Here is a 15,308-nt window from a genome sequence, read left to right on the forward strand (position 1 = left end):
TTGACTGGATGGGAGATCACCAGCAGTTCTAGGGCTGTAGACTAGACTAGGACAGTTAAAAATAATCATAGAAGATAGTGCAGAATCACTTCTGTATCGTTTTCATAAAAACAGCTTGGATATCTTTGTGTAGTAGACTATGGTTCCCAGGTATGTACCTATGTTAAATCCATTTAACAAGAGGCCCTTGCCACAAGGAAGTCCATTTAAAACTGTAAGACTCAAAAATTTGGACTGAATGATTTTCATTGGATTTAACATAGGTACACACATGGGAACCATATGGAATTTGAAAGATTGGTATTTAAAGATATTAATGGCCATTAACGTACAATAGCCTCTTCGTGAGTTAAAGAAACACATATAATCTTTGCATCTCTCTCAGTCTTTTTGATAACTGACGTACTTTGTTCTTTCCAGGAAGGATGAAATATCAGTCCAAAGTATTTAATGGATATTAATTATACCATTGAGTTTCCATTTATTTGCCAATGATATTTACGACAGCATAATTCCTTTTTAAAAAAGTTTTAGAGTAACTGATAGTTAGCTTTTTCTTATCACAGTAGCTTGCTAGAGCTCAGTCTTCTGCTGTGTCTAATCTGTGTAGTAAAAATAATAGTAGCAGCATCAACATAAGGAAACAGTGATCTGTATATTCCTTATAGTGAAAGGTTATGAGTTGCTTTTAGTTAAAGCTATAGAATTGAAATAAATATCAAGTAAGAGAAGAGGCAAAATGCTATTCTACTTCACCCCTTTCAGCATTAGGATATTGGCAGAGATAAAGATAATTATCAAATCTAACTTGCATAGGATATTTTTATGTTTTCTTAATTAACAGTATACATTTCTCATTTGTGAAGGAGAGGATCAATTTCCACCAGTGCCTATCCTAAGTATAGAGTTGAATGCAGATTTCAGATCAAGAAAAACAAAAAGAATGTTCTGTGAGGGGCCCCATCAATTGACATAAATAGGGAGAGATTGGGAGATAAATTGTAAATTAATAATTTGATTTTATAGGTATAACTTTATTTTTTTTTCTGTTTAAATTGATCCAAGGAAAAAAGCTATTCCTCATGCTTCTCAGTTGTTGGGCCAATTATTTATTAGAGTGTATTTCTTTTAGGTACAAGCCAGTACGAGAAGATGAAGACAGTAATAAAGATTGTGTTGGTGGTAAGAGAGGAAGAGCACAAACTGCTCCTACGAAAACATCTCCCAGAAATGCAAAAAAACATGATGAATTGTGGCATGGTAAATAATTTGTTCATTTGCTAATGTAGACTAACGGTTGTATAAGTTTTGAATTATATTGTTTCAACTGCAATTTAATTGACATTGTATTTCTACACTTGTATTATATAAAATGACTGTAATGAAAATACCTTATATAACTCCTTCTCTAATAGAATGTATTTTCTTGTAGATGGTATATGTCCTTCTGTCTCAAATCCTTTGGAAGTTTATCTCATATCTTCCCCTCCTGAAAGTATAACTTTTGAAGATCCTTCATTAGATGTTGTTATACTTTTAAGAGTTTTACATGCCATCAGTCGCTATTGGTATTACCTATATGATGTAAGTACTCATGGTACATTTGCATTAGATCTTTGTTGAGCTTCTTCAATTTTTCTTAAGTATAATTTAAATAAATTTTAATTCTTTAATTGTCCATTTAAGAACAGCAAAAGAATGTTAATTAACAATGTATGAAATTATTGATTATTGCTCTAATGGCAATAGCATTGTTTCACCCGAAAGCTAACTTGTCCATGTATATCAATAGAAATTTATAGTGGACCTGATTAATGTACTGCTTGGTTATCCATTCATGCAGATGTTACACTTTAAAAACTATATCAAATGTTGATTACTTGACACTTCTGAGAATATAAGAACTGCCTTGGATCACAGCAAATACAATCTATTCAGTGTATTAATAAATGCACATATCCTGTGAAATTGTTAAATACAGAGAATCATTTACATGATCATTTATCAAGTGACTCTTTGGAAGTGTACTTCAAAATGCTTTGCAGGAAATTTAAGCTACTGCTAGCTGAGTAGGTTTGGGAAGGGCTCATAATTTTTGTTCTCCATGTATTGTGGTAGCTCTTTATGTTATATATGGCATGGTTAATGGGAATAGGAAATTTTATACAGAAAGGAAGTGGGAGAGTTTTTGCACCTAACTTTTGATGGCATACCATGATTTATAAAGAGGCAAAGCAGATTCAGAAGGCATGTCACTATCTCTGTTTTCATAATAGTCCTAATACATTTAAGTGCCAAATAGAAACAACTTTCTTTTTGTTACTGCAGAATGCAAGCTGTAAAGAAATTATTTCAACATCTGAATTTATCAACAGTAAGCTAACAGCAAAAGCTAACAGACAGCTTCAAGATCCTTTGGTAATAATGACAGGAAACATACCAACATGGCTGACAGAGCTTGGAAAATCATGGTATGAAGTTTGTTAATCACTATAGATACTTTAATATGTTATTTCCTATTGCATAAGGATTTCTTTATTATAAAGGAATAAAAAATAAAGTAAATACAAAATACCAAATTTTAATATGGAGTAGGTAGATGGATGACTTTATGAAACATATGACCACTTGATTTAATAAGAAGCACTTATATATACTATATTTCAGGTTACTGAAATGCATAATACCAATAAGAGTAATAAGCAATTATTTGCATAAAGTTTTGAGTGGGCTTGTCTTTTTAATGTTTATACAGTATTTACAGTTTGCATAGATACTTAGTGGTTGGGAGATGAAAGAAAATAATGAAAAGACAGGTATTGTTTCCTGGTGACAGTTTTCCAAGTCATAACACTAGGTTGTATCCCTGTTCCCAAAAGTTGTTCTATTAAAACCGGCTCTTCAAATGAGTGCTCTAGTATTACTTATGTAACATAGTAACTTTAAGCAGTTAGGAGATCTGGCTTCTTTTATTCATGTCCCAGATTTTCTAGATAGAATTACATTACATGAGGCTGAATTTTGGAAATTAAAAGTGTCATTGGTTGAAAATCCAGCTTTATCTTGCCAATACTTAAATCACTTTATTAATTCACTTTATACTGGTTTTAACATATAAAAGTTCTGAATGGATTTATTTGAAGGGCTAACTAACGTAATGTCAGCTTGTTTGAGAGCATCATGAACTTCAGATATATGTTTTGTAGCTTCCAAGAAAATCACATGAATCTTTTTTTCCTAAGAGTGTTTACTTGAAATCTGTTTCAGTAGGCATTTGGTTGCCAGGTTTAAATGCTTGTGTTGAGTTGCATCTTCAGTATTGTCTAGTAGTGTACTTTAAATATTTTACTATAGTTAATATTTTTTCATTAACTTATTTGGTAAGTTATTTTAAAATTTAAATTGGGCAGTGAGAACTGGATAATGAAAGTGTTTTCAGACTTCCGGTCCTACACAGCAGCGCAGCAGTCGAGTGGTTCAGGACTCCGTGTCATTCGGCTGAGTTTCTTCCTGTTAAGGGACCCTAAATGGGCCAGAAGCCGCCCCGTAGAGGTGGCAAAGAAGGAACGAAGTCCTGGGGATCTCGGAGAGACGGCGGTCGACCCGATCGGTCCAGGAGAAGCCTTCCAGAAACCAACAGGAAAAAGGCTAGCCTAACTTCAGAGTCTAGCCCAAGCTGCAAGCAACCAAAGTCAAAAGCACTATTTTAAGATGATTGTAAACAGTATGTTTAAATCTCGGTAAGAACATCGATTTTCTCTATCGTCATCAACTTTCCTGAAGGAAAAAAAAATCCCAAGAAGCAAAAAACCTCCAAAAGTGAAGGAGGGGGATTTTTGCCCCACCCTTTTACTAACGGAAGCGGTGAATTAAACCTTTTATGGAGGACCAAAATGTATGGAAATGAAATGACTATAAAACCTAAATTTGGATAAGTTTGAAGTTACTGAATGGTTAAGATTCTCATTTTAAAGGCAATTTGTTCATTTTGAAAATTTGAAAAATAAACCAGTACTGACATCTAGTGGTGGATGAAGACTACGACAGCTATGGCTTTCATGCAGGACTTGGCAAAATCTGAAAAAAACTAATCTCTACTTGTGATCTTCAAAGCTCTAATAATAGAGAACAGCTGTGACAAAAAAGAAAACAATCTGGGCTGCAGACAAAGTGAGATGTACAAGCTTCAGGGAACAAAAAAAAATAACCTTTTTTGAACTTTCTGGATTACAAGTATCTATTTAACTCTGACCCCAAAGCTATTTGCAGCGAAAAGAAAATTTGGATTCTTGGTCATCATGGAAAATCAGATATTTATAGAAAGAACCTATCAAGAAAAAATAAATACTTTTCAAGAAGGGACATATGATATGTTGCAACTAATTCAAATAACAATGATTTCAAACCACAAAGAAATCTAAAATAACTTTGAAAATATAAACCAATTCATCTCCAATGTAACTTTACAAAAAAAATCCCAAGAAACAACAGAGAAGGAACAGATAAAACAGACAACTGAATACAAATTTGAGGATAGAGACTTAAAGATGGAACCTAACAAAACAAAGAACTATGATTTAACCTAAGTGGAAAAATTTACAAGAAATACTGGATTTGGAAAAGACAACTTATACTTTAACACTACAAAACAAATTTGAGGATAAGAAAAAAGATTGGACAAAATGGACTGCAGAGATGCCAGGAAAAACACTAGAACTGGAGAGACAAAAAATGATAAGAGAAGCAGAGAGAAAAAGAAAGAATTTCAACAAAAATGAACGGGCAAATGCCTCTCACAAAGATATTGTACTTGACTTACCTTTTATATCTACAGTAACACAAGAATATGGAAAGATTCTTTGACTCAGCAGAACATATTGATTAAGAAAGATACTGGGCAAAAGAAAAAGGCTAAAGTGAAAATTAAGAAAATAGATGATGGGGCCTATCAGAGAGAATATTTAAAAAAGAAATACCTGTTTGAATATGGTTAAAGAAATAGAAAAATTTTGGATGTGAATTTGGTTTTAAGAGGGAAGAACCCCTCAAGTAACATAGTACTTTTTCTTCTTTTTTATTTTATTTCTTGATATGAGTAATATAAAAGAATTGGAATGGCTTATATAAAGGAAATGTTTTATATATCTAAAGGTGATTGACTTTAAGAAAATTACAATGGATTAAAAATTTTTGAATAAGAGTTAAAAGACTAGAGGACTAGATTTATTAAATGGAATATTTAAAGATTAAATATATTTTTAATTATGGTAAAAAGAATGAAATTTTTTGGGAAATAAATATGTATTAGCTTATAGGAAATAGGGATTTTAAGTAGCATACTATCTTTTTATTTATTTTTTTATTCTTTTTTCTTTTTTTAGTCTTATTTATTCCTTAAGAAAGGTAAAAGTATTGGGTTGGCTTACATGAGAAAAAATAGACTTAAATATTTAAATGTAATTAACTTTGAGAAAATCTTATCCAGTAAGAATGTTTTGAACATTGTGGGAAAAACAAATGTAAATAAGAACTGTAAACAGGATCTATGATGACACAACCAGAATGACTAGATAAAAAAGGAATATTTTATTGATGTGATTATTATCTGTAGAAATACTAGAAAACTTTTATACTCAATCATCATTCATTAAAACAACAAGAATTGTATTAACTTAAGGTTGGTAAAAGAGAACATGGGAAAAAGAGGAAATCAAGTAAAGTTATTATACTGTATGGACTATAGATTATAGAAATCAAACTGTTAGTGAATCTTAAATGTAAACCCAGACAACACACTGTTTACCGATTATTAAGGTGATTATGTTAAAAAATTAATAAAATATTTTTTTAAAAAAGAAAATGTTTTCAGGCTCATGATTACAGTTTTGTAATGGCATTTAATTCCCAAGTAATAAACTTGTAATGTAAACATTATTTCTCTTTTTTCTAGTCCTTTTTTCTTTCCATTTGACACTCGGCAAATGCTGTTTTATGTAACTGCGTTTGATCGTGATCGAGCCATGCAGAGACTGCTGGACACTAATCCAGAAATCAATCAGTCTGATTCTCAGGATAGCAGAGTAGCACCCCGGCTGGATCGGAAGAAGGTAAATTATTATAGGAAAATTGTCTTTCTTAAGCCATTGGATTTTGAATAATTAATTTAATTAATTTTTATGCTGCCCATCTTCCCTATAAGGTGAGAAAACTAGGAAGGAAATAAATATCAGGATTGCTCATCTGCAATATTAGGTTATTTCAACAAACAATAGCTAAAACAATCTAAAGCTTAAGATGATATGTGAATCTATGTCAGATTACCATTATATGTAATTTAAATGAATTATATTAAATGTAATTTACATGACTAGAGAGACAGTTTTGTGGCTAAGGTGCCATACTAAAAATCAGGAGACAGAATTCTAGTTCTGTGTTAGGCATGAAATCTGGCTGTGGGTGACTTTGGGTCAATTACTCTCTCTCAGCCCAACCAATCTCATAGAGTTATTGTTATGGGGAAAATAGGAGAAAGGAGAATTAGGTATGTTTGCTACCTTGAGTTATTTATAAAAATAATAAAGGCAGGATCTAAAAAAAATCTAAAAATGTCATTTTTACCTTAGTGAACTTATATTCTCATATATGATTATGATGATATTAAAGTTGTACAATAAATGAAAAAGCTAGACAATAAATGAAGAAATGCAGAAGAAATAAATTGTCATTTTCTTTGACACCAGCGCACGGTGAATAGAGAGGAATTGTTAAAACAAGCAGAATCGGTGATGCAAGATCTTGGCAGTTCAAGAGCTATGTTGGAAATCCAATATGAAAACGAAGTAAGCAAAGATTATGGCTACTTGTTTCTACAAATAGTGGTAATGTTTATCTTCCTCTGTGAGTGAGTAAAACGATAAAACAGGTTCTGTGCTCTAAATCTCTGTTTTCCCTTTTTTTGTCTACTGCCAACCCCTATAATCACGTGGATTGGCAATATTGCAGCTACAATATTTGAAAATTACTTTTAAAAATACTTTAAAGTTTAAACTTGCCATGAAATCTAATACCACTGTTCTTGACTGCAGTCTTGTGATATTTCACATCTTCTGGAAAATTCTGGAAGGAATTCATTCCCCAGAATTGTTATCTCTGACATAGGAGCTTTAAGATTATTTGTCCAGAATTATCACAAAATGATTAAAGTAAAGGTATTTGAAGTAAAAATATTTTGATTATTTTTCCATTGTGATTGACTTATAATTAAGTCTTCCACTGCAATGTTTTCAATGGCTGGTTTTTTATGTTTGCTCTTCTTTTCAAGAATGAGTCCTATATGGTCTGCTGAATTTTAACAACCAGTATTTCCTGTTGCAGGGCTATTATTGGTTTTTCCCTTCAAAGATCATAAAATGTTAAATAGTGATTTTTTTTTTCTTCAAAAGGTTGGCACAGGTTTAGGCCCCACACTGGAGTTTTATGCACTTGTATCTCAGGAATTACAAAGAGCAGACTTGGGCCTGTGGAGAGGTGAAGAAGTTACTCTTGCCAATCCTAAAGGTAAATAAGGATCAAATCAAATTATATTCCATCATTGATTCAATGGTATCTGCCAGTGGAAATTTATCTGCCAGTGAGGGTAGAAGGGAACACAGCATGGAATTTAGTTTTCTGAGGATCTCTTCAGAGACTGAGGAATGTAGAATCCAGTAAATGTATCTGGATTCACTTCTGCCATGTATCTATCCTACTTCACTTCTAAAATTAGTAGGAATATACTATAATTAATGGTAGACTTGCAGAATGAGCATCTTGGACTGAAAAACAGTCTTCTACATTTCCTCAATAGAAGCAACTCAAGGATTTGCTTGCTTATTCCCAACTCTTATTAGCTGGTGGATGCTGGATCAGGATTGCTCTGTGTGATACTTTTTTAGAAAATGGAAATTCAAGACTGATACTGAAAACTTTGGAAGATTTGATACTGTAAATAAGACAAAAGCTTTGGAGAAATTCCCTAAACCTGGTGCAGAACTGTAAATATAGTTTACAGTTTGTAAAAGTTTAAATCATAATTGCTTGACTTTTTGCTCAATTTGGAGCAGCATAAAAATATTATATTGCTTGGTAATGTTAATTTTTCTTGAAACTCTCCATGTTTTTAAAAATACACTACAGTAAAAACTTTTAAACTGGCGTGGTTAGCTTTAAGATGTTACTATTTCAATCTTGTCGTTTGATGTGTATATAAGACTACTTTTTGTTTTAAACAGGAAGCCAAGAAGGGACCAAATATATTCATAATATTCAAGGTCTCTTTGCACTTCCATTTGGTAGAACTGCTAAGCCTGCCCATATTGCTAAAGTTAAAATGAAGTTCCGTTTTCTGGGAAAATTAATGGCAAAAGCAATCATGGATTTTAGACTGGTAAGAGCATAACTGGGTTGAGCTTGATGTAACTTTTACTATCTTTGAAGTAACTTTTATTATGTCAGATGTCACATATGTCAATTTCATATGTGAAATTGCAAACTAAGCAGTACATCTTTTAATTTTGGGGAAAAAATATTCAGAATTTGCTGGATATGGTTTACCTTTTGATATATTCAGCTAATATTGTCAAAATTTTATAGTCTACATTCAATAAAAATATTGGTCTGTATAATTGTGATTTCTCTTCTTTGTAAATAAATCAAAGATGCATGTGCTTCTTTCCATGTTTGTGGTATTTCCTTTGTGTTTAATTTCATTCATAATATTTGTCAATAATTCCTCCTTCCTCCTGATTCTAATTATTGTCCATTTAAACTATTGGTATGGATAGCTTTCTTAATATAGCTATGTGGTCTGTAGCTTAAGATGAAAAATATATTGTGCCTATTTGATCTGAATATGGTCAAGTGCTGTATTTCATAAAAATCCTTGAGATGATCATATACGATATTGTTTAATAAATATACCATATTGTTTAATTGCATAGTAAAATAATTGTTATAGGATAAAATGCAGATTATTTAGGAGATATGTGTGTGTGTGTGTGTGTGTGTGTGTGTGTGTGTGTGTACACATATATATACACATACACATAAATATACACACAAACACATGTATATGTATATGTATATATGTTTGGTTTGGTTTAGCTATTGAATTTTTTTACCTTTTGCTTTTAGGTTGACCTTCCACTTGGCCTTCCCTTTTACAAATGGATGCTGCGACAGGAAACATCTCTAACATCTCATGACTTGTTCAATATTGACCCTGTAGTAGCCAAATCTGTGTATCATCTTGAAGAAATTGTGAGACAGAAGAGAAGACTTGAACAAGATAAATCACAGGTATCCATGCTTATTAGATAGAAAAGGCTTTATTTGGTTGCTCATGATGCATTAACTCAAGTTGTAACTAAGTTATAATTTTACACAAACTTAACTATTACATACTTGAAGGCAGTATTTTGTAAAAAGAAATGGCAACAGATGGATGTAGTTTCTAGTCAATTGCTAACTTCCAAATTGTATGGAATAAATAAATTAATACTTATCCTTAGCTTCTTGAATGATTTGCACAGCTTTATTTTTCACATCTGAGATTAGAGAGGTGAAAGGTTCCATCCTCATTCATTCATTCAATTTTTATAACTAGCCATCTGAAACAAGTGACTTTGGGTGATGAGTAAGTATAAAATCAATTAAAACTAATTACAAACACAGTGCAACAAATAAATATATACAAATGCTGAGAAAAATTATAGGCCATAGATATTAATATAACCATTAAATGTGCACGTAAGCAGGTCTTCAAGACTTAAAAAGGCCAACGGGACTGGGGTCATCCTAATGTCTGGATGAAGAATGTTCCAGAGAGCCAGGGCTACAGCAGAGATGGCATGCTTCCGAGTTTCTGCCAGCTGACATTCCTTGGCTGACAGGACCCAGAGTATGCCTATCCTGCTGGATCAGATTGGACTTGCAAAACAACTTGGAAAAGATGGTCCTCAGGCAACCCAATCCCAAGCCATGAAGGACTTTTAAGGTGAAACCAGCACCTTGAATTGTACCTGGAAACACATTGTAAACCAGTGCAGCTCACAAAGCTGTGTTGTACCATGTGTTGAGTATCTAAAATCATTTACTACCCATGCAGCTGCATTCTGCAACTAGTTGCAGCTTCCAAATGCTCTACAAGGGCAGCTCCATGTAGAGTGCATTGTAGTAATCCAGATGGGAAGTCACAGGGCCGTGAATGACTGAGCAATTCTCCTTAAAAGGAGTATTTCACTTCTTCCCCCATTTAAATTAATTCTTCAGAGAAGATGTTTAACTATATACTTAAAATATAGAAAGCTAAAACATTTTTACCAGATTGTCATTTCTGTTTATGCTTATACCTTTAGACCAAAGAAAGTCTACAATATGCACTGGAGACCCTTACAATGAATGGCTGTTCAGTAGAAGATCTAGGATTGGATTTCACATTGCCAGGGTTTCCAAATATAGAACTGAAAAAAGGAGGGAAAGACATACCTGTCACTATTCACAATTTAGAAGAATATCTCAGAGTAAGTAGCATTAGAGTTCTTAAAGAATTTGACTGGCATTAAGATCTTATTACTAATACTAATAATGAATGTTAGCTGATGTGTTCCATGATGCTGGTGATGAAACTTCAACTGTAATTATTTTTAATTAAAATACTTGATAAACGTTTAGTGAATCACTTGTTCCTGGATACGCTTATTTATAAATGTGTTTGTTACACTGATATTCTATGCTTTCATTGTGTTTTAAACTATTTCAGAGAAGGAATATATCTTAATCATTTTTTAAAGTTAAAAGTTACACTTAAAAATAAAAAAAATCAGTGGAAATCTTTACATATATATTTAAAATCATGCATTGTCAGCACAGGACAACAATATTATTTAGATAGAAATGTGTAGTTTTGCCAGTTAACTATGCTGCATGAGCAGATATCGAGCTGATACCAATAACTGAATACAGAATAAATTTCATAGTTGGAAAATTTCTATCATAAATATTGCTGAGTTTTCCTGCTTTATTATTTAATTAATAACTAAAAAGAAACTATCAACTTTAGAACTGTTTTATTTTACATAGCTAGATTTGGATGGTAGCTGTAATTAGTTTTCTTGAAAATATTGTTACACATTATTAATAATATATTCTTGACTAGCATAGTAATGTTACTATCTTGTCAATGTTTTCTTATAGCTAGTTATATTCTGGGCACTAAATGAAGGTGTTTCTAGACAATTTGACTCATTCAGAGATGGATTTGAATCTGTTTTTCCCCTTAGTCATCTTCAGTACTTCTATCCTGAGGAGGTTAGTACATTTTATGTCCGAATCTAGAGAAATAACTTTGTACTCCTAAGTTGTATTTTCTTGGTATAAATATGTAGATTTATATAACTTATTTGGTAATGGAAATCTCTCATGGAAAATATTTAGCTTCATAAAACTAAATTATCCTGATTTCTTGGCATAGTTTTGAAGTGGCCATTTATTTTTCTAGTGTTTCTAGCTGATAGTCTTCCATGATATATGGTTTTCTTTGTAAGGAATAAAAACTAGGTGAAAAAGTAAAAAAAAATTTGAAAAATACCAAGCTCAATTTCTGCAAGATTTGGTGGTGCTTGCAGCTCTGCACAAGACATTCTGTTAATCATGTAATAGTTCTGCAGTAATAAGTTGACTTGGCTTTTCTACTTTTCTCTCTTTGCATTTCTCATATTGCATCCTGGTCTAAAACACTGTTGTAGCTGGATCAGTTGCTGTGTGGTAGCAAAACAGATACTTGGGATGCAAAGACACTAATGGAATGTTGTAGGCCAGATCATGGATATACACATGACAGGTAACATGAATTTCTTGATAACTGGCAATAATTCATTTATGTATCAAATAGCTTTTTATATTGTATCTATCTAAGGATAATAACTGTATTCTATAAGGCTATTAACTGAAGTATTTCTCTTTTTATTATTTTAGTCGTGCTGTGAAATTCCTGTTTGAAATTCTTAGTAGTTTTGATAGTGAACAGCAGAGATTATTTCTTCAGTTTGTGACTGGTAGCCCTAGACTGCCAGTAGGAGGTAGGTGTTTGGGCTGGTATCTTAATAAAAACAAATGATAATGATTTATTTGTGTTGAAAGCCATTTTTGTTCCATTTAATCATAACACAGCTTTAGCTCCAAAGGGTGTACTTATATAATTCTTAATTTGTAATAATCTCCAGAGTTATGCTTTAAAATGAAATCATTTATGGCCTGATCCCGCTTGGATCATACCAGTAAATAAAGTCTGTCAAGTATAATAAACTTCTAGATAAGTATATATTGACTGCAACATTATCCTAGTACATAAGAGGTTATAATGAAAGTAGATCTGGCCTCTTGTTTGTTTAATTGTATGGGCATACTCTTTATATCTTTGGACCAGTCACTGTCTCTCAGTCAGGTTACTTACTGGCTTATTGTGGGGAAAGGTGCTTCTTGAGTTCCTGAGAGGAGAAAACTGGATCTAACAAATACACATGATCAAAAAATGTATAATTTCATCACAGCACCATTTAGTTGCCTTGAATAAGAATACTTAACAAGCTTATCTTGTTCCAGTGGAGGGAGGGGGAAATGCATATAGAAAGCTCTAAATATCTAGGCTTTTTGTAGCAATCACTCATTTAAAACTCTTGAGTTCTAGCCTGCTGAGGAAGGAACAAGTTGGCAAGAGATTTTTGAAGAAACATCATAGCTTCAAATACTCTATCTTTTCTTCCTATTTTTTTTAAATGATTTACTATCTGAGGCAGCTTCCAGGGAAAATATAAAGACTTGCATTTTAAATATTACAATTCTTTGTTAGAAAAAGAGCATCATACCAACCATATAACAAAAATGACAAGGTTGTGGAAATTTGCACACATGTATCTTTTGTAATGGTGAATCCTATAATGGAAGAAAAGACAAGAGACTTTGCTTTGGCAAATGTGAGCTGAAAGATGGTTTGATTTCATATGGATCCACTTCAATGATACAATAACAATGTAAAGCATGCTGTATTCTAGCCTGATAGCTTTATATATAAATTTGTAGTGAAGATTGGCTTTTTACCTCCCTTTCTTCTTAGGCTTTCGAAGTTTGAATCCTCCTCTTACGATTGTACGGAAGACATTTGAATCCACAGAAAATCCAGATGACTTCTTACCCTCAGTAATGACCTGTGTAAACTATCTCAAGTTGCCAGACTATTCAAGTATTGAGATAATGCGTGAAAAACTTTTGATAGCTGCAAAAGAAGGGCAGCAGTCATTCCACCTTTCCTGATCACAAAGAATAATGCAATGTCTGCCTGTTACAGCAAAAAGAGAATCATGATTCTTTTCTAAATGTATCATCTGAGTCGAGGAAACGGCTTGCAGATTAAAAAGCAAAGACACTAGGTTGATATTCATTAAAGGCCCCTTGGACTTTAAAGTGATCAGGCCCTAAAGTTGTTGTGACAAGGTTTCTTTAGCAAGTTCTTGTTTTAAATTATCATTTATCAATGAGTGAAGTTTAACTTGCTTTGCTGTGTGAAATTTAAAAAGGGATGTTTTTTCAGGCTGGAACAATAAATGTTGCTGTGCAGTTTAATACTGGGCTGTGTGTATCCATCTAGCCAAGTCTGCAGTTTTTTCCTCCCAAAGACAACTTTGTACATAAGTACAGAAATTGAAAGAAGTATTGGACCCTCCAGCTAAGTAGACTAGTTCTGTATACCATGATTTGCTTCCCTTACCCTTACCCTCCCTCATGTATTGTCTGATATGCAATCCATATGGCTCTATTTGTGCATCACTCACAATTGTTACATTTTTGGACATGGACATTTACTGTTCCATGTTTTCTCAAATTAAAACATAATTTAATTTTATTAAATATATTGTCAATAATTCCACCTTTGTAAGTAGGTAGGATGTTTCCTATAGCTTAGTTTTAATGTAGTAGAGTATATTGGCTACTTACAGAAGAAACTCTAGAGCTGTTTACACACTGATTTAGGCAAACCAACTCTTACCAGGGGCTAGGAGGAATTAATGCTTTTTGTGTAGTTGAAAAACTCAACAATTGATTGGTCTGGCCAATATTTATGATGTGGCCAGAACATTTTGAATTGATGTAAAGTTTTTTATAAAGTCAAATTAATATTTTTTCTTCCCTATTCAGTCCTGTTTCCTTTATTTTAAGTTCACAGTTTTTTCTTTATTACTTGCCCCTGCGGTCAGCTAGCATCTCCCCCCTTCCCCATTTGCCCATAATACTGGTATGGATCAAGACAATTCATCCATTTTTGACACAGATAATGCACCTGTAAGAAATGCTGTCCTACTGTTTTATGTGCTGATTTCTCAAATCTGCAATAATTTACTTCATCAGGTTAATGTTTTTACCTGAATATAAATAAAGTTTGCTTCACCTTTTTGTTCATAGTTCTGTACTGTATGCATAAGTTCAAACCTGTAAATTATTCCAATGCAAGTAAATCATCTTAAATTTCGTTGGCTAAGTTGCCATCTTGTCATGGATGATTTACCATTAAACAAGAGTTTGCAAGATCTAGTTTTCTTTTATTTTCATGAGTTCAAAAATAGAATATTCCAAAACATTCCTGAGATGTACATGCTATGTAGTTCATCTCTTAATGAAAAACTGACATGACTTTATTCGACTTTGAGAAATCAAAATAAACATTGGAGTGCTGTTAAATTTGGTTGGATGATCAGGGTAGAGCATCTATTAAACCTCAGCAAAATTGCTTTTCAGATGAAGAACTTGTAACTACATAATGTACTCAAGTACATGTAACTGATATTCTTTTAAGATAATGGGACTGGCCATATTGTGCACCACTGAACTGTGATGAGAAGCTGAACGTGAAAATCATTATGCAAAGACATTGAGCAGTCTGTCAGATTAGAACTGAATGGAAGTACTTCACAGTGGACATAACAGACCATGGCTAGTATTTCTTAAAAACCGAAAGGCAGTGTTAAAATATGGACTGGTATTTAAAATTGTTCAGATAATGCTATCAAACATGGCACAAAGACTCGTGTTTATAGTATATTGATAGCAATTTGTTCTTTTTTAAGGTTCTATATTTTAAGAAAATTGACTTATGTAAAAATATTTTGTATTAAAATATCATCTGTATTGATATTTTTTTTTACCCATGTTGTCTCCCTACAGAATCTGGGTTTCGTTGAATGGCAGTTCTTAAATTCAAATAGTCCTCTGATTTCTGA

General features: G+C 32.6%; 1 protein-coding gene across 1 annotated transcript in view; it reads left to right on the forward strand.

The window, feature by feature from the left end:
• TRIP12 (thyroid hormone receptor interactor 12) overlaps window positions 1-14,618 on the forward strand; it is a 90,823-nt gene extending 76,205 nt beyond the window's left edge. The window contains exons 30-42 of the mRNA XM_015816291.1: window positions 1,133-1,260; window positions 1,433-1,584; window positions 2,329-2,471; window positions 5,951-6,107; window positions 6,741-6,839; window positions 7,443-7,557; window positions 8,271-8,425; window positions 9,172-9,336; window positions 10,395-10,559; window positions 11,233-11,346; window positions 11,784-11,878; window positions 12,013-12,116; window positions 13,151-14,618. Coding sequence (XP_015671777.1) covers window positions 1,133-1,260; window positions 1,433-1,584; window positions 2,329-2,471; window positions 5,951-6,107; window positions 6,741-6,839; window positions 7,443-7,557; window positions 8,271-8,425; window positions 9,172-9,336; window positions 10,395-10,559; window positions 11,233-11,346; window positions 11,784-11,878; window positions 12,013-12,116; window positions 13,151-13,347 — 1,789 coding nt within the window. The 3' untranslated portion in view covers window positions 13,348-14,618. The remainder of the gene's footprint in view (window positions 1-1,132; window positions 1,261-1,432; window positions 1,585-2,328; window positions 2,472-5,950; window positions 6,108-6,740; window positions 6,840-7,442; window positions 7,558-8,270; window positions 8,426-9,171; window positions 9,337-10,394; window positions 10,560-11,232; window positions 11,347-11,783; window positions 11,879-12,012; window positions 12,117-13,150) is intronic.
• Window positions 14,619-15,308: the final 690 nt, after the last annotated feature.

The sequence above is a fragment of the Protobothrops mucrosquamatus genome, unplaced genomic scaffold (genome assembly GCF_001527695.2).
Source record: "Protobothrops mucrosquamatus isolate PMUCROS unplaced genomic scaffold, P.Mucros_1.0 scaffold420, whole genome shotgun sequence".
Lineage (NCBI taxonomy): Eukaryota > Metazoa > Chordata > Lepidosauria > Squamata > Viperidae > Protobothrops > Protobothrops mucrosquamatus.